The sequence below is a fragment of the Colletotrichum spaethianum genome (assembly GCF_022836535.1).
Source record: "Colletotrichum spaethianum MAFF 239500 DNA, contig12, whole genome shotgun sequence".
Classification (NCBI taxonomy): Eukaryota; Fungi; Ascomycota; class Sordariomycetes; order Glomerellales; family Glomerellaceae; genus Colletotrichum; species Colletotrichum spaethianum.
The window spans coordinates 99,441-122,338 of NW_026054782.1; the positions used below are offsets into that span (position 1 = coordinate 99,441).

At 50.8% G+C, this 22,898-nt stretch overlaps 7 protein-coding genes across 7 annotated transcripts; 5 read left to right on the forward strand and 2 right to left on the reverse strand.

Annotated features, from left to right (window-relative positions):
• Window positions 1-896: 896 nt before the first annotated feature.
• Window positions 897-1,242, forward strand: ColSpa_05342 (endo-beta-1,4-glucanase D; the record flags this gene model as incomplete). Its single annotated transcript, XM_049271554.1, has 2 exons — window positions 897-1,016; window positions 1,069-1,242. The coding sequence occupies 2 exons, from the start codon at window positions 897-899 to the stop codon at window positions 1,240-1,242; spliced, it is 294 nt and encodes a 97-aa protein (XP_049127511.1).
• Window positions 1,243-1,265: 23 nt separating this feature from the next.
• ColSpa_05343 (putative endo-beta-1,4-glucanase D) lies at window positions 1,266-1,820 on the forward strand (the record flags this gene model as incomplete). The annotated part of the gene is made up of 2 exons (XM_049271555.1): window positions 1,266-1,586; window positions 1,668-1,820. 2 exons carry the CDS (start codon window positions 1,266-1,268, stop codon window positions 1,818-1,820), a joined length of 474 nt encoding a protein of 157 aa, XP_049127512.1.
• A 1,733-nt stretch (window positions 1,821-3,553) lies between these two features.
• ColSpa_05344 (uncharacterized protein) lies at window positions 3,554-4,560 on the forward strand (the record flags this gene model as incomplete). The annotated part of the gene is made up of 3 exons (XM_049271556.1): window positions 3,554-3,595; window positions 3,676-4,396; window positions 4,460-4,560. The coding sequence occupies 3 exons, from the start codon at window positions 3,554-3,556 to the stop codon at window positions 4,558-4,560; spliced, it is 864 nt and encodes a 287-aa protein (XP_049127513.1).
• A 2,678-nt stretch (window positions 4,561-7,238) lies between these two features.
• On the forward strand, window positions 7,239-9,127 carry ColSpa_05345 (putative MFS-type transporter; the record flags this gene model as incomplete). The annotated part of the gene is made up of 3 exons (XM_049271557.1): window positions 7,239-7,505; window positions 7,560-7,943; window positions 7,997-9,127. The coding sequence occupies 3 exons, from the start codon at window positions 7,239-7,241 to the stop codon at window positions 9,125-9,127; spliced, it is 1,782 nt and encodes a 593-aa protein (XP_049127514.1).
• A 1,891-nt stretch (window positions 9,128-11,018) lies between these two features.
• Window positions 11,019-11,788, reverse strand: ColSpa_05346 (uncharacterized protein; the record flags this gene model as incomplete). Its single annotated transcript, XM_049271558.1, has 3 exons — window positions 11,019-11,238; window positions 11,304-11,524; window positions 11,609-11,788. 3 exons carry the CDS (start codon window positions 11,786-11,788, stop codon window positions 11,019-11,021), a joined length of 621 nt encoding a protein of 206 aa, XP_049127515.1.
• Window positions 11,789-16,558: 4,770 nt separating this feature from the next.
• On the forward strand, window positions 16,559-17,098 carry ColSpa_05347 (UPF0357 protein; the record flags this gene model as incomplete). Its single annotated transcript, XM_049271559.1, has 2 exons — window positions 16,559-16,802; window positions 16,827-17,098. The coding sequence occupies 2 exons, from the start codon at window positions 16,559-16,561 to the stop codon at window positions 17,096-17,098; spliced, it is 516 nt and encodes a 171-aa protein (XP_049127516.1).
• Window positions 17,099-17,596: 498 nt separating this feature from the next.
• ColSpa_05348 (putative GMC-type oxidoreductase) lies at window positions 17,597-19,531 on the reverse strand (the record flags this gene model as incomplete). The annotated part of the gene is made up of 4 exons (XM_049271560.1): window positions 17,597-17,805; window positions 17,885-18,221; window positions 18,281-19,425; window positions 19,483-19,531. 4 exons carry the CDS (start codon window positions 19,529-19,531, stop codon window positions 17,597-17,599), a joined length of 1,740 nt encoding a protein of 579 aa, XP_049127517.1.
• Window positions 19,532-22,898: the final 3,367 nt, after the last annotated feature.

Sequence of the window (22,898 nt, forward strand, 5' to 3'; positions counted from 1 at the left end):
GACTCGACGACGCTATGAACGTTATCTTCCTCTGTAGATATCAACAGAGCTGAAGAGTAGTAATAGCCCCGAGCTTCGAGTCAGCAAGTGGGCATCTTGGTTGCGTGCTGGTGTCTGCAAGCTGAAGCAAATCGAACCGAAAACCTCTCCTAATTGCGGTCGTGTGAGGTTTCTCGGGGGACGGGGGTGCACTCTTGCAGCCGGGTGGCAGCGTCATGCATAACGAGATTTGGACGGCGCGAACAGAGAGAAACATGACGCGGCATGCAAATGAAATTAAAAATAACCTGCATCTCGGGCAAGCCGATGAAACCGCCAAAATTTGCAACGAAGTCACAGCACAGCATTCAATCAACCCAGGGTAGCACGGCATTACTTGAGCAAGGCACCGCCAAGATGGATAGATTGCCAGGCACCCAACGTGCATATAACTTTCGCATCACAAACCGGCATTGATCAACCGCCATCATGATCTACCAACAACATCAGACACGGTCTGTTGAGCTAAGCGAAAGGGCTGACAATCCGAGTGGCCGGATGAAGCTGGCTAAATGCGTGTTCCGCGGTCTTCGGGTCTTGGCGTCGGCGAGGGAGAGATTGACTGTACCCACTTTCTCCGGATGTTGCTTCCGACGCCGACCGAATCTGGGCCGGCGGGACGTATTGACTGCGAGGGCATGTTGATGGGAGATGAGATTTGCGATGGAAATTGCAGATCCGAGTAGATTGACAAGCTGGAAGATGAGCATCCGAGATGTTGGACGATAGGAACCCGGCCTGGACACCTGCAGAAAAGAGATAAATGCAGACGTCGCTGCTGTCATCGTCTAGACATCATTGCTAGCAAGCTGCTCATTTACTTACTTTTGAGAAGGTGATTCTGTCAAAAAAACGCCATGAAGACATCCGCGACACTTGCAGTCCTCAGCGCAGCTGGCGAAGCCTTGGGCCACGCAACGTTCCAGCAGCTCTGGATTGGCAGCCAAGACCAGAAGAGCGTCTGCGCCAGACTTCCGGTAGGCCGAATATCGCCGGGTCCAACTTTTCACCTGACTAACCGCCACATAGCCCAGCAACAGCCCGGTCACGGACGTCACGTCCAACGACCTGCGCTGCAATGTTGGCGGGGCTACGGGCGTGTCCGGCGTCTGCAAAATCCCAGGCAAGTTACTTCTTCACCTGTTCACCTTCAAGCCCTCCATCGACGCAAGCGTGCAGCTCGCTAAACTCGCCGACACATAGCCGGCAGTAAGGTGTCGGTGGAGATGCATCAGCAGGCGAACGATCGATCGTGCGACAAGGAAGCCATCGGTGGGAACCACTACGGCCCTGTCATGGTGTACCTGAGCAAGGTGGCAGACGCGACGACGGCCGAAGGGTCGTCTGGATTCTTCAAGATCGGCGAGTATGGCTATACGCCCGAGGACAATGTGTGGGGCACCGACTTGCTCAACGAGAACTGCGGGAAGTTCGAGGTAACGATTCCGGCCAGTCTCTCGCCCGGAGACTACCTGCTCCGGGCCGAGGCCATTGCTCTACACGCGGCGTCGCAGCCCAACGGGGCTCAATTTTACATGACGTGCTACGTGAGTGGTTTTGTCCCGTCTCCGTCTTGTTCTTTCTATGTCGGTCCGAGCAGCATTATTGACGGTTGTGGGTGCTATTAGCAAATCCGTGTCACGGGCGGAGGCAGCGCATTGCCGGCCGGCGTCAAGTTTCCTGGCACCTACAGCGCGGCGGACCCCGGCATCCAGGTCGACATCTGGGGCAACGGGTTCAGCCAATACACCATTCCGGGACCTGTTATCGCGTCTTTGTAATGAACCAACGGTTGATAATGTGACGCAGGGTGCTTCGACAGAGGCTTCGAGACGGATGCTGATAATGCATGTGACTCTGTGGGTAAGATGAGGGCATGTCAAATATGACGACAGGGATTTGCTAGGCAAATTTGCTTCGTCCGTTGCTTTCTGGTACGAGCCGCAGTGGAAGTAGTACGATGATAAGAAGAAAACAAGCACCTACATTTTGGGCGTTCTCCTGCATATAAGTAACGCAGTGTTGAATCGTCGGGTCGTATGGGTTCTGACTGGATCAGGCCTGGACCCGCGCTACGACGGCGCTGTGGGTAACAGTGTGTCATGCCACAAGTGTTAGCATCGCAACGGGCCGGACAGGGAACGTCAGGAACGGGTGCGACGGGAAGCAGGGATGCGAGCGAATGGGCCCAAGTCCAAGAAGTATGTTAATGAATTTTCGCTCAAAACTCGGAGAGAAAACGAAACAAGCGAATGGATTGACAGGGTTGCAAGGCCGAGAAGGCTGGATCAAAACTGCGAAGCTAGGAAGAATGCCGAGATTGAGGCTCCCACCGCATGTTTGTTCGGTCGGATAGGAGTGGATTCTGACTCGGGCAGGCTTGTTGCTCGTAAGATGATTGAGATGGGGTGATGATGTTGTCAGGAGTGGTCGGACCAAGCCGGCAGGCAACGGTCGATACCGGAACGCAGTGTTTGGAAGAGGCCTGCCAGGACTTCCGAGCTCGGATGCACGCGTTTCGTTGACTTGCCTGTGAATGTTGAAGGGGTTTGTAAGAAGGGCGATCCCAAATGATGATGATGGTGGCGCTGGTGGTTGTAGGTTGTATTCGTGTGAAGCAACGGGAAACGCGCCATGAGAGAGGGTGTGTTGCTTGCAGCATCGTGCTGCCCGAAATACGGGCAGAAGCGAAGGATTATAGATCTTACCATGTCATCTTGGCTTAGAAGACGCGATTGACTGGCTTAGGTGCCGCACGCGCTGGCTGCCTTAGTCAGATGGCAATAGTTGCACGGGTGAGAGCAAATCGGAAGGTGCTTTTCGTTCCTGTCAGCCACTCCATTCTACGAGGTGAGACCACCTCACCTGTACTGACCGACACCAGCCACGCAGGGTGAATGGCCGGATATTGTGACGGAAATAATCAGGCCCGGTGCGGCCCCGCCTTGATTCCACTCACAGCCGTCTGCTTCCCTGCTCAGCTTAGCTTAACGGGCCCTGGCACTGAATCATCCAACTTGCGGCCGACATGTCACCGCATCCACTTCGTTTTCAACTCTCCCGTGTCCATCAACCTCGCACCAGCCAACTTTGGAGGCGGCCGATTTGTACCAAAGCACGAGTTTCGCATCAGCTAACTCGCGCCACCGCAGGGGCCAAACAGCAGACACACCTCATTATAGTAGCCCATCTACACGAACAAGATCTTCGCACCTGCAGGGACCCCCCAACATTGGCCATCTGGCATTCGGCATCTCCATCTTATTGCTTGTAGTCGTGGCCCACGGATACACCACAACATCATCTCCTGTTTCTCGATTCCGATTTGTCTCCGTCCACACCTTGCATCCCAATGCGCACTCCCCTATCGATATTCCTTTGGGGTCATCGCCAGACAATTTAAATATGACCATCCGCGACATGCTCTCGAGGACCATTTCCGGTCCTTCCTAACCGGCATGAGCCATTGCTCTACCAATATCTTTACCAATACCATAACAGTTACACAGCCAATATGTCTGCCATCAGATCACCAATAGATTCGTTACCCAATGAGGTAAGCCATTTCCTCTTCCACCCGCGATGCCTCCCACCTTGGTCCATACGTTCTTACTGACCACTGTTCGCCCAATCTAGCTCCTTATCGCCATCCTGGCTAACTTCAAGTCTCGCGAACTGCTTCCGTTGACTCTCGTCGACCGCCGATTCAATGCCACCTCGACAATCATCCTACAGCACCGCCTCCTCCACACTGCCAAGATGGACGGACACGAGATGATGCTAGAGAGCTACCACCCTGCTGCTAAGCAGTTGACGCCGTCCATGACATGTCGGTTCCAGGGGCTTGGCTTCTTGGATCACACGTGGACCGGTGATCATGACCTGGACTTACGGGACCTCTCTCAGCTATACTCTCACTTCCTCCCGGTGGTTTCAGAAGAGACGCGGCGCTTGCGGAGGGTATTCGGTCGACGCTTGCCAGGTGCGCCCCTCGAACAGGAAGTTGGTGACGAGCCAGTCACCCAGGAACTCATTTTGGACGATGGCGAGCTGTTCTCCCAGCTTTGCACGTCAACGAGCTTGAACAACTCTGGTCACGTCCCCGGTCTCCTTGCTAGCCACAGTAATGTTACCAATGGCGTCGTGCGCGTGTGGAGGCATTGGCTGGCAAAAGCAGCTGCCAGCAGCGCCATCTGCCCGGCCGGCGACTATACCGATGATAGCACAACCTTGTGGATCGATACCGCCAAGAATGTGGGACTTCGGTTCCGCGTCACCGAGGTCACCCAGGAGCGTTTGCCTCCCTACCGAGGTTTTGACGAGGACCCGCCTGTTGCTTACTCTCTTTACTACAAAGGTAAGATAGACGCGACTCTCTTCGTTGCATTTCTTGGAATAAAGCAGCTAAAAGAGACATTAGAGTTGCTGGTTCGCACAAGCCATGTTCTGCTGGCTATGGAGAAGTCAGTAGTCCAAGAAGTTGTCGACTCAGGTAAAGCAACCATCTTACCTTTTTATTGAGTGCGTTTTGTTCGGCTGGCCGATATATGGCCGGGCCTACACAAATGTTGCTCATATATACCGGGCGACCCAGGCTACCAACAGCCTTCACTGGCGCAACTCCGACCGAAATGTGTCAAAGAAACGGTGAAAGGTCTTGATGAAGCAGGGTCCAGGTCGCGTTGGCCGGTTCAGCTCAGGTCGCGGCCGACTAGTCCCAAAGGGCTGGAACGGTTCTCACAGTCTGACCTCTTAGTGGCGGCCACCTTTGTGTCGATCATTAAGCCTTGACAGCAATCGCAACACCAGCTCAAACAGTCTCAAGGCCACATTACTTACTTTCTTCCCACTTCTAGGTTTCGTTATTCAGCTCGACGCAAAGAGTGCCCACACGGTTGAGACCGTGTGGATGGCACCTGCGCTGAGCCCTTTCCTTCCCCAACTTGTGGCTGTCAGGTGAATGGCAGGACCCTTTGAGGAACTCGGAAACCTCCATAAAGACCCCAGATCATGGCCCATGGACTCTGAATCGAACCCGATGACCGAGCCAGAATGGGTTACCCGGGGGTATCAGCGAACGAAACACCTCGCATGGTGCTTGTGTTGAGGCAGCGAGGCCGGCCATGCCATGCAATAGATACAGTATGTCGGCGTTTCAGTGTTTTGACGATACAACCATGCGAATATCATGATGGATTAGAACTGGCGATATTGCTTGGACTCGGGATGTTCCGCGCACGAATACATACCACAGGGTTGGTGCTGGCGTTTGGCGAATCAGGATTGGGTCACAACCTGAGAGAATCGCTCGAGAGCCGACGGATGGACACCAGCAGTGGACAACGACACTTGCAGGACGACATACAAAGACGTCGACGATTTTTTTGGACTCGTGAGTGCCAAGCCCTACGAGAAAAGCGAATTAGATAAACTTTATCTCCCTCAAAGATTACTCCATACACTTCCGACCGCTCCATGTATGATCGCCGTTGCGGGGGCGCCTCCCTGCTTCAGCGAAGCCGTCGGAGACCGGGCGATGCGAGAAAGGCGAGAGAAAGTCGAAAAACTGCACACTCTCTCGTTCTTCTGTCTTTCGGCGCCGATTTATTGCTCAATTGTCTCCAAATCTTCGCCATGCCGCCATTTTGGATTGTCCACAGCTCATCAGCAACGGGCCTGTTCTGTGATGCATGCGACGTTGTTTGGCGGCAAACGCCTGAAATTCACCCTGTGGCACTCCACGACCGCAACCATAGCCATCCAGATGATATTGAAGTTGCTTGGGTTTAATTCGATTTGACTGGCAGTATATGTACGCTATTGGTGATGCGGGATTCGTCTGTTGTAGGAGCAGTCTGCAAATGTGCTTCTTCCAGATGTCATCTCGGAACTTATGGCAACAACCAAATCCGCTGTGGGAAATCCGCGCAAACCGGCGTGGGGTCTGGTATCGTTGGTTAGAGGGAAGGGGGGATTAGTTGCGAAACGTCCTGCAACGAAGGGGTTGCCCAACCCACAGCGGGCGGGACAGTTTACCGAGACTGATTCTCGGGACACCCAGAGAAATAAGCAGTATGGATCATTTTATTGTCTTGGTGACAGAAGAGACCCACGCGTCGTGGCAAACAAGAAGAGAACTCCTTGACGGGCTGCAACACGGGCGAGCCCCGTCTCCAGAGATGATGGAATGGCACAGAATCTTTCAAAGACGCATCATCGCCCGCCGCTGCAACGGCACCGCGTCAAGCGTGCGTCCATACGTTGCACCCGGACGGCCGCGCGTCAGCGGCTCTCCCTCCACACAAAGTTCAAATGATCGAAGGCCTCTGAGATACCGACATTCAATTGTCTCTTCTTGCGATGATCTTGTATCATATTAAATGTTGGCACCTGCGACCCAGCATTGGAAGGCCGGATTAGCTTTGCCCAACACAGGCCACATTATGCACAATGCCCGGCCGACAGCTATTCAAAGACGACACTTAAAAGACTCTTCCATTTTATGAGCCTCAAGACGCTGTTGGCGTGGTTTCCAGGATCTGTCATACCTAGTCGGCGCACCATAATTCAACATCCCCATGATGATAACCAAGAGACAGTCCTAGCATCAGGACTGTTTCAGCGTCTACTCCCCTAGGCCGGCGGTGGCCCAAGCACCCGTCATCCATCGGACGGGAAAGCCGTTTGACAGGGCGCATCATCCCTGCAAGCCATGTCTCGTCCAATGATGCCGCTGGGGACGGGGCCGAACTCGTGGCCATCGCCGCGTGCATGATGCCTGGTCTGTTGGGGGCCTCTCATGCCAGGGGCCGTGAGGTCACATCGGGTCGCTTTCAACCGGTGGGAATTGTGGCCCTGGTTGACCAGTCGTCTTTGTCGATGACGATCGCATGTCGATTACGGGTTTGTCTTCTTCATCACGGAGGTATTGGTGTGTCAGTAGAGGAGTGTATGAGTATGCCCCAAGTCGCCTAATACCTAACCCAATAACCATTCTCTCCTCTCTTAACCATCATTTGGTTCGATGTTCCTCATTCATTCTCCACCGACTGGTTTTACGTTTTACGTTGTCACGTTTCTCTTCTCTTCTTTTATCACTGCTGGTTCAGTTTACATCTATCGGAGCTGGGCTCCATTTGTGCGAATACCCAAAAATAAAACGTAAAATCCCGGGGTGGCGATTTGGTAATACGAACGAGATGGAGAGAGACATGGAAAGGGGAGAGGTCGAATTGGCCAGGCCCGACGAGAGCCACGTTGCACCAGAGAAAACGGCTAGGAGGCTGTCGTTCTCGAAACCGCCGCCGCCGCCGCCGAAGGACGATTTGCCGCGACCGATGACAAGCTCGACGAAGCGGTTTTCGTTCTCAACGACGTCGACCCAGCGGAAGATCAAGTATGGTACCGGGAAGCACTCTCAGACGGAACTGAGTCCTCAACCGACCGACGACCCCGACGATCCTTTGGTGGGTTACACCCAGCGGTATCTTGCCCGAATAGTGGCTAACCATTCACTACAGAACTGGCCGCAGTGGAAAAAAGAGCTCAACTTCATCGCGCTGATGATGACTGTTGGGCTAGTTGGAGGAATGAAGACAGCGTACTTGAGCGTCAACAGTGTCCTCACTGTGAGGTTCATGGCCTCGTACACGGCTGTAGCGTCTCTGACGGCCGTGCCGATTATCGTTTCGGCGTTCACGGGCCTCTTTGGGCTCATGGCCTCGAAAGTCTGGGGCAAGAGGCCGGTGTACCTTGTCTCAATGGTACTGATTTTCATTGGCGCAATGTGGAACATGCAAGCGGGCAACAGTTTTGGGGCGTGCATGGGAGCGCGCGTCTTCCAGGGCCTGGGCTGGGGCGCGTTCGACACTCTTGTTCTCGGCTCGATCCACGACACTTTTTTCGTACGTCTTCTGAATGGCCTCAGGTTAACGGTTCAATCGCTGACATCCTCTAGGAACATGAGCGCAACGTTCGCATCACCGCTTACAACGTCCTTTCTATCGCGACGACCTGGGGTGCGCCCCTGCTCGGCGGCCTCGCGTCTCGAAATGCCGGACGATTCACCGTTCAGTTTGAGATCATCAACGTCTTCCAGCTCATCGCCATCCCGCTGCTTCTTTTTGGCGCTCCGGAGACGGCATATGAACGGTGGTTTAGCAACAGCTTTGCGCAACCCCCGGCATCCTCTGTGTCATGGATGTCGAAGCCCCCAAAGCCCCTCGGCAAGCCGTCGGTAGAAGATGTCAAGGCTTACCTCCGGACTATGAAGCCTCTCTCTTTCTCCGGCACGATGGACGCGCGCACGCTTCTACAGGGGCCCCGCGCTTTTGTTGCGCCGACAACTCTGCTGCTTGTCTTGGTGACGTTTATGCCGTACTGCGCGCTGTGGGGTTTAGCCGAGTCGCTTTCCCTGCTCTTCTTCCCCATGCCGTGGATGCTCAACGAGTCCAGCATCGGCTCGCTCATGGCGGCGCCCTTCATCTTAGCCATACTTACCGTCACTGGGTTTGCTTCTTACCGGAAACGACACACCGACTACACGAATCTCGACACCGTCTGCATCCTGGGTGGCGGCACAGTCCTCGCCGCCGCAGGGGTCCTCGCTTTCGGCCTCAAGACCCACGATGTCATGTCCGAGGTATCTGAGACGAGCGCTTTCAAGACTGGCGGCGTCGGCACAAAGCTCTCGTTCCCGCTCCTTTCGTTTCTTCTCGGCCTCCTGGCGGCGGGCGTTGCCGTTCTCGACTCCGCGATCCGACCAATCATCTGGCGCTCAACGCAGTTCACCTCGTCCAACTTGAACGTCTGCCTGAGGAACGTGGCCGACATGGACGCCGGGGTGGTGTGCTGGAGAAATCTACTCGCCGGGGTGTTCGTCATGGCGGTGCCAAATGCTATTGTGGTGTGGACCGGGCTGAAATCAACCGTCCTCGGGCTCGGGGTGGCGCAGATTGTGGTTGGAGCAATCATGTGCGGTGCTTGGTGGGTGTACGACGACTATGTGAAGGGGCTGGATGGGCGCGTGATGGGACTGGTTGATTTGAGCATGTTGAAGCGGACGGGAAGCTTCTTTGATACGGACTGAGTGTGATTGATGATTCTATGTCGGGTAATGTGGGGTGTAGAGAGTGGGTGAGAGAAGTTATGGTAATGATCAAAACGGCCGAGGACTGATAGGAGAGACATCCTGAGAACTGGGACGGGCCCGGATACACAAGGGGCATCTGCCACAGCTTTCTTTTGTTCGAGATACCAGCAGTCAACGGACGCAATCCGAGGGGGCCGCAATGTAAACTGGAAGGATTGTATTGTTCCGATGAGAGAGACCGAGAGACTGAGACAACAACCAGGGCGCAAGAGCACAAGCTATATAATCTTTAGTTACTTGGCAACGCGAGTAATGGAAGAACCACGCTCATTCAATATTCCCGCTTTGATATTGGTTATGATTTGCAATTGTTGGAACGGGTCTCGAGCAGCGTCTTCCTGGCCCAGCAAACGACGGTTGGGACGCAGCGGGAGAGAATCCGGCGGCGGAGCGAAGACCTGGGATCTTGGTGTTTCAAGCAAGCTATGCCTTTTATGGTCGGCCACAAGCTGAAAGACGACCTGTACTTCGGAAGGAGTAATGAAACGCTTCCCGTCATGCTTGAAGGCGAGGCTCTTGTGTTGTGGTCAGCTGTTTGCAAGATTGGTAACAAGGATAATGACTGCGCATGCAGAATGCGGCTGCGGTCAACGAGGTATGGACGATGGGTTCTGGAAACACAGGCCCGTAAGAAGAATGCGTCTGATGTTTGTTTAGCAATGTTAAACTCCCGTCTGATGTCGTACGAGTCGTGATTGGATGCCGCAGGCCGAGTTTGATCGTCCAGATTTGTCAAGGGGGGTTGGGGGCCGTCATCCGATCTTTCGTGCGGGACCGATGAAGGCTTCGGATATGTTAAAACACCAATCAGAGTGATGTTGTCAGAGCTCCAATTTATGCTGATATCCTGGGTTCATTGGATTGTCTCTGTTGTTGAGTTTACTTTTAGTGATTAACTTCTAGTGTTATTTTACTTGTGAGGAGCTAGATTATATGTAAAATCAAGATTTACTTGTTTGAGTAGCTAAATCCATTCCAGCTACATGCCGGCCATTGCCGGCGAATGATCCCATTTCGGCTAGCAGATTTGTTCATTTTGCCTTCGCCTCCACAGGACTTGACCTGTTGTGGTTGGTAGTTAAGTTGAACTTTGATTCTTATTGAAGTTCATTTGGTGGTTTCTATTGTTTTTGGTATGTTCCGAGATCTGGGCTTAGGGGCTCGCACACTGGGCTATGGGATTCAGTACTAGTCATACTGGTGATCTTTGGTCCATTAGTAACATGGTGATTTTTCTGTAAGACCTGGAACTAGAGATTCACAATAAACCGATGAGGTTCTATGTGATTAGATACGTAACGGAGAAAAGCTTTCGAGTTACTCAAGCTACGGCTCCTGAATCAACAACAACCAGGTTAGCATCATGATTAAGTAAGGAAATGTACTTTACGTTCTTCAGAAGTAATGCCTTGGTAACCACCTCTCTACTCGAATCAGTAGTAGTAGTTGTTGTTGTTGTTGTATTTGACACTAGGACGTCAGCTAAGCTCGAGGATGTCTTTGGGAAAACAAGGTCGTGTGAATATCTATCAGGTAAGGAAAGTGATGAATGTAAAGTTCGTTGAGTAGAATAGCTACTCTCGTGTTTCTAGTGTAAGTTCTATTGCAGGTTATACAAAACAGAACATTTTCTGACTAATAATTATTACGCTTGACTATCCAGACATGAAAGAAAGGTCCGACCCCACCATAATGCGATGTTCGAGCTTTGTTTAAGCTTGAGCAACTCCCACCTCTTGTTAGTTTTCCATTCTCTACGTTGGGCACTCGAGACCCAGCTCAGCTAGCAAACAGATCCAGGATTTGATATCTGTACCAAGGGTTTCTTTTAATGAGTCCATTGTTCTCTGCTCGTACGCTCTGTCTTTCTCACCGGAGGCGCTAGCTCCTGCTCCTCAACAGACCCGGCTGAAACTATCTCCTCCGTAGCTCGTGGGGCTTTGCGATCGACAGAGGCGCCGCGGGTCGTGCCGGTACGGCGCATGAAGCGAAAATCGGTGTATGATATAACGGCGACATAAGCAGCGATGAGACTGTTGTGCGAAGCTCTAGTCAGCGTTGTGTATCTTATTGACAGGATTCGCAAGGTATCGGATCAGAGTTGAAAACGTACTTGAGGAAGATGGCAGCGCCGACAATCACCCAGCTCAGGGTGCAGCTAACGCCCACACATCGTTGGATGTTTCCCTGGATAGACAAGAAGGCGACAGCGCCCCAGAATAGGGGCTCGAGACAGTTGAGGATCATGTTTGTCTTCAGACTGGCAAACCTGCGAAACTTGGAAAAGTGCTGGGTGCTAAGTTCGTATACCAAGAAGACCATTGACTTGGCGGCCTAATGTTGCGTCGACTCGTTAGCGTATTGATGCTCTGAATATGGACTTTGAACCCTTTCAATTTCAAAATGTGCATTGCTTACAATAGCCAGAGACATAGTGTTGTTTCGGGTCACCGGTCCGCCTTTGGCTCGGAGGAATAGTCTGGCACCGGAAAGACCCATCACGATGTGAATGACGATGATCTGAAAGATTTGCACCTTGAGTAGATGGCGGTTGTCGAACAAGCGCATGTTCGCAAGTTTAGTGTCCATGGCAGGCATGACTTTAGTTCCAGCGTCGGATTTCGATGACGGTTTCGTAATAAGTTTTTGTTATCAAGGGTCGATGAGCGGAGAGTTGTGCGGTGTTGCGGTGGACTAGAGATGTTTTGATGAATTCAAAACCACGGGAGATCAAGGTAGCTATGCTGCCTTCTTTATCAACTTTGAACAATCTACTACAGACCCTTATACGCGTACATCCGCATGATTAAATCTGGATATCCATTTCATCCGCCGTGGAAGAACGCCCAACGCAAGCAAAACATGCGCTGGCGGCAGTCTCAACGCTAGGCAGTGCAATCAGCCCGTCGGTCTCGGTTTCCTGGTGTGGGTCACGCGTTGTCTGCCCGCCAACTACGAATAGACAGGCATGCGCCACCTAAATGAGGTCGGTCTCGGTTTCCCATAACCGGGCTCAATTAAGCGTTTAAGGTTTCCCGATAGCACCGCCTTGATCACCACTGGCCGTGCTGTCAAGGAGACCCTCCACATTTGGCGGTCTGCCACATGAATTTCTTGGTTTTCTGTGATTTGGTGATCACAATCAAGTTCCTGATGATGGATGGCATGTTTGTCGAACGAATACAACTTTGGGTGCCTGCACTTCATGGCAATTGAAGGTCGAGTGCCCTCCAGACCAGGATATCCGTCCGGGAGATGGACTGCGGAGTTCCTTCGAACACGACAACCTCTGCTCGTATGGATCATCATTATTTTACTGACAGTTATGTTCGTCCCTACCATACCTCAGACTTCGGCATTTAAGATTCGTCATTAAAATGAACTAGTATGGGGGTTTTGGCGATTAGCAACCCGGACAGCTCGGCAATCACGGCATACGCCGGCAGTGCAAACGCGAACCGCGCCACGTCGTGAAATTGCTTCTAGACTTTCGGGTTCTTGTTCAATCGCGCCGCCCAGCCGGACTTTCAAATGTAATAGCCTATGGTAATCACGGAGATCCTTACCCCTGTGAATGATTCTCCATTCATAGGCGCTCACACGCCGGGATTTTTGGACCGGGCATGCCGGAACGAAGGGCTACACTTTGGCAGAACTGGGCCGCACTTGGTGGACTGTTGGTTGCGCGAGTAACAGGAGTTGCACTCCACCCTTCTATAAAAATTGATAAACAGTTCATTAACACTAAAGTTCTAGACAGATGAGTTCCTCAACGAAGTCACAGACCACACACTGGGAGAACAAAACGCGTTAGGTTTGTATAAGGCCATTGGAGTGCAAGTCGCATTCCTTCAGTCCAATACTGAATCGAAGATTAAGCTTCAAGAGGAGTGTACTGTTGTTCCCTTCCGAACATTCAAACTGTTTTGACTTCTGTAGCCATGACGGAGCGAAAGATACAATAGGGCGACAGAGCCGAATATAAAGCTCTTGTTCAGTTTCGGCCAGAGTGTACGTTCAATTAAATGCTTCTAAGAAGTTCCTAGTGGCCTTTACTGATGTTCCAAATTTCAGGGATTACCCCAAAGAAGGCTGAACTGCTGACTTAGTGTCACAAAGTCCTCGATATCACAATTACAGAAGCTTGTCTAATTCCAAACTCTCAACTTCAAGTGGTCCTTCAAAGCGTGTTACAGAGGGGACGGCGGATATACTAACTTCGTCTTCGGTCACTCCATCTTTATCTCGGTAAGTATTTACAGAAGCACTGATACCGATAGAACGTTTCTGCCGCCCATGTCTCTGTGACACATCTGCCTCATAACCCATAGGATGTGGCCTGAGGGCGTATGGACCGCAAGAAGTGGGAGGAACTCCATCCTCAATATCTGCTGTGTGTTCCTGATCCCATTGGTTGCTGATCGATCGCAACACCTCAAAAGTGCTTTCCATGATACTAGTCCCGCGCATCGTTTTCGTCAGGGATGATTCATTTTGAGTGGGTAAGTAAACCCGTGGCCGAAGTTCTCTACTTTCACTACTGGCTACTTTCAAACCTACACCAACTCCAAAAATTGGATATGATACAGGCCTTTTCTTGCCTCTGATCCCTTGTTCCTGAGTTCCGAGTCTGTGATCTGTCTCTTTCCAGCGGACGAGGAGGACTGCAACAAAATCGTGTGTACCATAGCTTGTGATTGTTTTATGCACATGGTTTTAATGTTGGACGGATAACACTGATGATCCTGAAGGGTACAGTTCGAGGAAGATTCGACATTGAAGTTGACGGAGAAAATATGATTGAAGTCGGAGACAAGATTTTGACTTTGTTCCAAGGACAGATACTTGGGAATCTGATACGCGAGTCTGTCGACAATCCCGCCGCTGATGGGCTTCCGAAGGAGTCTTCACCGTTGACGGCAGACCTCATCGAGATCCGATACACCACCATGAAGAAGTATACTGCAGTTCCAGCTCGAAATCGTAACTAAGAGATGCTAATAAGAATCAAAACATCAAAGAAAATCCGAGATCGCGTGCGGAACTTCATGCTCAAATACCTACATACCGAGTTTCCTCAGTTCGAAAAGAAGTCGCAATGATTCATAATCGCTTCCTTTCTTGATCATGCTAAAGAGAGGATAAGACACAGCTTCCCCAACGAGATGTGAAGCGTCTCCGGTCAAGATGTAGGATCATTGGGACTTGCATGCATTCTTGGCTTTTGTCATTCCGGAATAATGAAATCAAGGTCAAAAGAATCCCTTAAATACCTTCTCGCCTCAGCAGAATGACTACACCAAGCGACAAAAAGATGGCTATGGCCTTGGCACGTTACACGCCAAAACTCAATCTTGAATCATTGGTTTTCTTTACAGCTCTAGATCACGATCCGAGAAACAATTGTAACTGTTGCTGGGAGGTTGCAGCCGGATCGCCCACCACCACAAGGTTGCGCGATCGGGGGCGAGTGGGGTGAGCAGGGTGAGTATGCTGCTTTGAGTCGGAAACAAATAGTGGACCGTGAAACTTGCTAGCAGTACAGGCTTCTGGTACGTAGGCTAATGACCTGTGTTGTCAGTGTGTATTGCCTTGGTGGACGTGCCTTGCTGAGGAAAAGTTGAGCGGTTGTCTGCTACCGGAGGAATGATTCGTGGAAACGGAGACTAGGGTGTTGCGGTGGCTATGGCGGCGAGGTTTGTCGCTGGTCGTAGTGGCGCTGTCTGTAACTGTGATGCCCCTCCCCCCTATTCCGCCTATCGCCCCTCAGCGCCGGATGCCCCGTTCCCGCGGGCACCCAGACCCTCTCCGTGAACACAAAGGCCGGCCCGAATGTTCCATCCTATAGACGCCCTGAGCTTCTTCATCGTGGCATAAACCATCTGCCTCACAACAAGCTCATTGAGTCATTCAGCAACTGCATGACTTCAACATCCCGACTCACTCATCTTGGCAATTCGACCGCACAATTCAGACACTTCCACGCCCTCTCTGAAAACTCTGGGTCTGTTGTTTGACATGCATTTCGGAAATTCTGAGGAGAGTGACCTAGTATTGGTGCAATGCTCTTATGTACCAGGCAGATGGTGTGAGGAGCGTATGTGTTTCGATGTTCATGGCATCATCATTACGCTGGAAGACAGCATGGTTTGACGTAGACGCTCGGGCATGGTATGGTATTCGTAGGAAACAAAGGGGTGAAGGAGCACGAAAATTAGGGGCGGCGGGGATTGATGCCGTACATATATCCATGGCGACCACGTGGAGGGGGTTCATCTTTTTGTTCATCATGGAAAGATGATATTTCCTATTTCGGGCTACAAGGGTACCTAGATATATGTTCATTCCTCTAGCTTTGATCTTTTGGTCTGCTTTTCGTCGTTTTACTGGAAGTGGGCCACCTTGTGATATACGAATGACATTTTCGTAATTGGTACGACGATGAACTACTTGCCATCTTCAGTGTTTTATTTGCTCACGGCGTTACGCTGCGATATTTAGATACTCGTCTTGCACGTTCAGAAGGGATCGGCTTCCGTATTCATTGCGGCGAATATGGAGCCGTGGGCCCATCATGGCATAACCTCGGCATTCCGAAAACCCGCCTTCAAGAAGACGGACACAAGTGCTGACATAGCGGTTAAGAAGGAAGCATGTCGATACTTGGCTGCGTGCGGGGCTTTTGACAAGGTTTTAATGCAGTTATCCGAGGATGAGGCTAGTCAGCGGTTCAAAGAAGAACCACGTGCAATGCGCCGACGCAGGGAGGCTTTGACTTGCACCTTCGGTAGGACTTCGGCGTCGATGGCTAATTACTCGCTGTCCCACACCCAATGAGATCATGGATTCTCGTGTCTGCTACTTGGGCTGCTTTACCGGGTAAGTGTATAGCCATATACTGTGTAGAGTGATTTTCAGCTAAGTTGACATTTGTACCAAACTTCGGAAGCTGTTTAGTCAAGTCCCTAACAGTGGCCATATTGTTGGGCTCGGTAGCGTTACCAACTTTTGTAATCCGAACATCAACTCGGTGTTCCGGCTAGAAACAGATGAACTGCAAAAACGCGGAAGCGCAAGCGCGGCACCGATTCAGGAGGGAAGGCCGTAACAGGCAATGCGCAAGATCCAGGGAAACCTGACAAAGTGACCAAAAGGTTTTGGAGAAACCCCGCATGCTTGGGATGGTCCTGACTCAATTTTGTCGGGTTGGCAGAGGGGAAGGGTCCGATCTTAATATCGGGACAATGAATCGGCAAATACCAACCAGTTGCATTCAATTGAAGTACAAATAGCGAGACTGTGCCACAGTTGAACAAAGAGTAAGTCTACATACGCCAAACGCAACCTAAGACTTAGTTAACTTTCAATATGATTCTTTCTTGGGTCCTCGCAACTGCGCTCGGTGCTTTTGCCGCCGTCGCGCAAGATACCCCAGAGCCGCAGGCCCCCAAATTGACTTATCTCTACACTCTCACCGCATTGCTCAACTCATCAATTGAGATTGGTACGGGAATGTATAGCGATCGCAAAGCGATTCCCATCATCGGCGGCAGTTTTGATGGTCCTCGGCTTAGCGGCAAGTCGTTCCAATGCGTTTTGCGTCTCGTCTTGAGTTCGTTCTAACTCGCAACGGCAGGTACTGTCCTCGATCTTGGTGCCGACTGGGGTCTCACAGATTCGAAGGGCGTCTTCCATCCTGACACACGGTACAATCTGAGGACGGATGATGGTGCAAATATTTTCATCCAGACGAGTGGATCGAAGCAAACGAATGGAAAGATTTACCTCAGACAGATTTTTGAGACGGGCAACGAGGATTACTATTGGCTCAACAATGTTGTCTCAGTGGGCGTGTTGACGTCAGGGAACGGTAGCGTAACCATCGAAGGGTGGGTGATGGACTTGTAATAACTCTGTAACCCCTACATGATAAAGAACAAACATGTATTTGGCTGCTTCAGACCCTATAGCCCTACACCTGTCATTATTGCGACTTGCCCTGTTTAACCAGACGGAATTCCCTCCAACTCTGGAAAGAGAAGTACTGTGACAGAAGTATTCGAAGCCGTCATTTCTAGGTCTCCAAGTCCCGGAAGCCTCAAATAATATTCACCGATTATATTACTACCTATTCCAGACTCAAGAGCCGCTTCAGCCACAAGGACAGGGAAACCCGATAAGCTCTAGAGTAAGTAGACGAAAAGTAAAACTTATGGGTTTCTCCCCAGCTCTCGTCGACTATTAAGTCGAAGATCTAATACACGAACAGAGGATGAAGCCAGTAACCAAACGACGTCTATTCAACCATATGGTACAATACATACTTTGTACTTGGCTAGTCATACAGAAACGTAGCAGAACATTCAGCTCCACTGTTCTCCACGGTATGACTATAAGCCAGCTATCTTACTGGTAAAGCTCAGGGTAGGCAGCCTTAATCATGTCTGAAGTCTTTTCGGCAATCATGTAGACAGCGTTCTGAATACGACAGTCAGGAATAACAGGAATAACCGAAGCGTCTACAACTCGGAGACTGTCAACACCGTGAACACGGAGCTTGTTGTCAACAACACCTTGCTCAATGTTTTGGGACATGCGAGTGGTACCACAAGGGTCTATCAGTTATGTAAGTGTCAGTGTTATGTGTGATCAGCAACAAGAGAGTTGTTTGCAAGTGAAGTCGAAGGAACTTACGGAAGCCTGTCTGCGAGCGCTCTAGGATCATCTTGATCATGGCTTCATCAGAGTTGCGGGGCATGGGCCAGGGGTAGTCGCTCTCAATAATGTCTTTCATACCCTCTCCATTCATGATGATGTCGTCGACGAATCGGACACCCTCGCGCATGGCAATAAGGTCAAGATCGCTGGAGAAGAAGTTAATGTTGATTTTGGCCTGCTCGAGGGGATTGGTCGAGTTAAGCGTCACCGTGCCATTCTGGGAAAGGGGGCGAAGCAGATCGACAATAACGGTGAAGTAGTCACCCTGCGGCGGGGTGGGAATATGCCACTGGAAGGCATCGCAGAACATAGGCTATATTCATAATGAGTTGGTATTAAGAGGAATTGTGTTGTAGGGGGTTTGGAACCTACAACAAAGTCGATCTCAAAATGGGGCTGGCCGCTGGGACCGAAGGGATCAACCCCGCCGTTGTTCTCGAGATACTCAGTATACTCCTGACAGTTCCTGAGTCGTTCATCGATGCGGGGCAGGCCAATCAGCTCAAGAAGGCCACTGCCCAGCGGTCCCTTGTGCTTCCAGCGGTAAGATGACACGGCGCCATCTTTCTCAGGACCAGCGCGCAGGAGGTGTTGGTCAAGGCCATAACCGTCTTTGAGCTTGAAGACGTGGGGCATGATGGGATGGTCAAGTAGATTCTGGCCAACGTGGGGTGAGTCGACAATTGTTTCGATGCCGAAAGACCTGAGATGCTCCTTTGGGCCAATTCCGGAGAGCATCAGGAGCTTAGGCGACTCATAGACACCAGAGGCAACGATAACCTCGTAATTGGCGCGAAATGAAAGGTTTCCGCCGTCTGGTCCAATAACTTCGACACCGACAGCCCGGTTGTTCTCAATGATAAGTCGTCTAGAGTTGGTCTGACCTAAAACGGTAACGTTCTTTTTGCCCTCAAGGAAAAGCCAACTGGAGGAACGGGTGCCCTTGTAGATGGAGCTCACCGCGGTTGCCAGTCCATGCATTTCACCATCGTAGATCTCATCGTTAAGCTTCTCGCCTTTGCTGACCCAAGCCGTCTTTAGAGCTTCACGGAAAGGAGCGGCTTCAGCAACTAGCTCTGCGGGAGAGACGTGGACAGGTCCTGATGTGCCAATGTGCTGCAAGTGTTTGGGGAAGAGGCCCTGGTCGTCGTGGAAAGTGGCAGGCTTGTCAAAATACTCCTTGCAACCGGCCCATGTCCATTCGCTGCCTCCAAACGCGGCCCAGTCGTCGAAGGTGGCTGCGCTTCCACGAATCCAGGTATAGTAGTTGAGGCAGCTGCTACCGCCTAGGACCTTGCCACGGGTATTGGGTTTTTCGATGCGAGTGTACTCGGGACGGTCGATCATGGTTGTCTTGTATCCCCAATCCCACTTGCTCCCCCTGAGCTCGAAAGCGCGAGCGGGCGTCGTTATGGCTTCATTATCCTTCGGATTGCTAACACCGGCCTCGATAACCAGAATTTTCACGCTGGGGTTCTCAGCTAAGCGTCCGGCCACAACGCAGCCGGCTGTGCCACCTAGATGATTGTTAGAGATATGGTTGGCTCAAAGGCGATGATCAGTTCTTGGCATACCACCAACGACAATGAAGTCAAAGTCTTTATTGCTGTTGATTAAAGTCATATCGAAATGAGGTTACTGACGTAAGATCAGTAAAAAGTAATATTGGAAAGATATGGAAAGGAGTTTGTGATGGTGGTTTATGATGTTGTTTTGGACTGAATTGTGTGCGTGTCTGGATGGTTTCTCTCATCCCTGAGGACTGAGCTCTTGATGCTATTTGTATTCAGAGCTTCATATTGGATCTGGGATAAATTCTCGAATATTTTGATGAACTCGCGAACGCCCTCTAAGTGCCGCTAACCCGGAGGTGACTGACGATGCCGATGATGCCGATGACGCAGTATTTCGAAGTGCCGTTCCATGGATACTTTTTGCAACTGTGCAGTACGTCAACCCGGGAAAGATCGTAATCTTAGTCACACAAGAGATTATTCGCAACCGAATAACGTCGCGGCCTTGGGTTGGCTTTCCAACTGGGTTGAACGGTCTAGGTTCCACCTCGGCAATAGCGCAGAACGCCACATGATGACAGGTTACGGCGGAATTCCGCACTCAGCCAATTACACGCTGAGGACTACTGATGACACGAACTCAGACTCAGCAATTCATTCTCCTGGTAAAATTTGGGACTGAAGCAACAAGCAAATACGAAAATTGCCGGCCATGCCCAAAACAGTCCACAGAGTGTTGTACAATGGGTCCGGCTTTCGGCCCCGACACGGACGGGTCCGTTCTCGGACAATTTTCGTTATCTCGGCATTGTTCAGCTGAAGCTCGGTGAGGCACCCAATCAGCTGATAATATACCACACCAATGCAGTTACCTCACTAGTCGGTATCCTAAAGTCCTGCTTTCACCTGGAGGAAATAACATGCCGAAAGCCGCCAGCCAAGGGTTGTTCACTTCAGCGGGTTTGCGGATCTTGCTGACTGCGCTGCAGCGCTCAACAGCAAGAAACTTTCACGGCCTAATTCAATGTGCTTTGCCAACTTATGGGTTTAGCCACGTAGGAAGCACCGTTTTCTCGGCATTGCAGCAGCTATGGGTGCTTACTGATGTTGAGTGGCCTAGCCGTATTTAGAATCCAAGTGACTGATCCAAAGGCCGCCGAACGTGACAGGGGAGAGATGGCTTCATCAAGATCACTCCGGATTGTTTGCATCGTTAAGATATATAACACAAGCCATCGTTCACTGAGAGAGAAACCAAGCACACTGATCCTTGAATTCCTTAAAGATAAGAATTAACCAGCTCGAAAAGTGTAGCAACGCTCCATTGTTGGCATTCATCCATAGCATTCGCGATTCTCTTGATTAGACAACCAACAACACAATGTCTACACCAACATACACTCTCGCCGAAGGTAGTAGAACAGCCTTTCCATACGGTTTTGTTGAAAATCTTCTAACTATTTCTAAGGCGTTCCGTATGCTGATCCAACAACCGCTCAACACTTTGGCGGTAATTCAATCAAGGGTCTTATGTTGCTGCAAGACACGCAACTCATCGAGACTCTGGCACACTTTAGCCGCGAGCGCATTCCGGAACGCGTTGTACACGCTCGAGCCGTGGGGGCTTTCGGCGAGTTCGAGGTTACCCACGATGTATCTCAGTACACCTCTGCCAAGTTCCTCAATGGTATTGGGAAGAAGTCCAAAGTCCTGCTTCGTGTCTCAACCGTAGGACCAGAACGAGGTAGCGCCGACACTGTCCGTGATGTTCGTGGTTGGGGCATGAAGATCTTCACCGAAGAAGGTAATCAGGACTGGGTCTTTAACGACATTGTAAGTTGCCAATTGTATCCTCAAGAGTCTCAATCCAGGCAATGGAACTGATTCAACAGCCCGTATTCTTCGTCCGTGATCCGATTAAGTTTCCGTCTCTCAACCGCTCTCACAAAAGGAACCCTCGTACCAACCTGACAGACGCTACTATGGTATGTATATGTGATACGTAACTCTCGAAAAGCGATTACTAATATTAAAATAGTTTTGGGAGTAGGTCAATCCATACGACATTGTTCTCTGAAATCACTAACCATAAAAGCTTCCACAACAACAACCAAGAGGGTATCCATGCTCTCATGCATCTCTTCAGCGGACGAGGTACACCAAAGAGTATCCGACACCTGAACTCGTACAGCGGGCACACATACAAGCTTATGAAGGATGTGAGTAATCAAACTCTTCTTGAAGTATCCATCCGTTGACCTAATGCTGACACTCATCAGGATGGCTCGTTTTTTTATGCCAAAATCCATATCAAGACGAACCAGGGCGTTCAAAATTTGTCGCAAGATGAGGCAGTAAAGCTGGCAGGTGAAAGCCCGGATTACCATACCGCTGATCTGTATAATGCCATTGAAAGGGGCGACTTCCCTTCATGGACAGTGTTCTTCCAGGTCATGGAGCCCAAGGACGCAGAAAAGTATCGCTGGAACGTCTTCGACATGACCAAAGTCTGGCCGCACTCTGACTACCCACTAATCCCTGCGGGCAAGCTCACTTTAAAGAAGAATGTAAGCCTTAACAGCAGCCAAACCTCAAGCAAACAAAGAGCTCCATCAGCTGATTTCTATTTCAGCCTTCAAACTACTTCGCAGACATCGAACAGGCAGCTTTCTCGCCGTCTAACATGGTTCGCGGTATTGCACCTTCCGCTGATCCTATGCTTCAAGCCCGCATGTTCGCTTACAATGATGCCGCACGCTATCGACTTGGCGTTAACTATCAGCAACTCCCTTGCAACCGAGCGGTATCCCCCGTGTACTGCCCCTATCAGCGTGACGGCTTCATGACTTTTGGTGATAACTACGGAGCCGATCCAAACTACGTACGTTCGGATTTAAAGCCTGTTGGTTATGTTGGTCGCCACGGCGCGAGCGGTTATGCTATTGGGGGCCACGAAGAGTGGGTGGGACAAGTTTGTGGATTCACTTCGGAAGTTGTCGATGACGACTTTGCTCAGGCACGCGCCTTTTGGGAGATACTTGGAAAGCAGCCGGGGGAACAAGAGGCGTTGGTGTACAACCTTGCCCAGCACATCCGTGGCGCGGCTGCAGTGGTGCATGAGAAGGCTTTTAGTGAGTAACTTGTCGATCCAACCGCTAGATTTTACTGACCATGAATTTCCAGAAATGTTTGGCAGAGTCGATGAGGGCCTCGGAGAGAGAGTTCGTGCTGCAGTTCATGAGTCATGATTTGCGATCGCGGGAGTTTGATCACCGTGTTTATGGCTTCGTAGGTTTATTCGCTTGGCGCATATAATGAAAGTCTGGCAGCTCAGTTTTCAGTCTTGTGCCATTCCCAAACATTCTGCGTTAGCCAATCGCTTTCTTCAAAAACCCCACATTCTTGCTCATGGTCTTGGTGGAGACTCGGACCATCGGTTAAGCAGCCACGGATCTCTGGGCGTAATCCCGGGCATC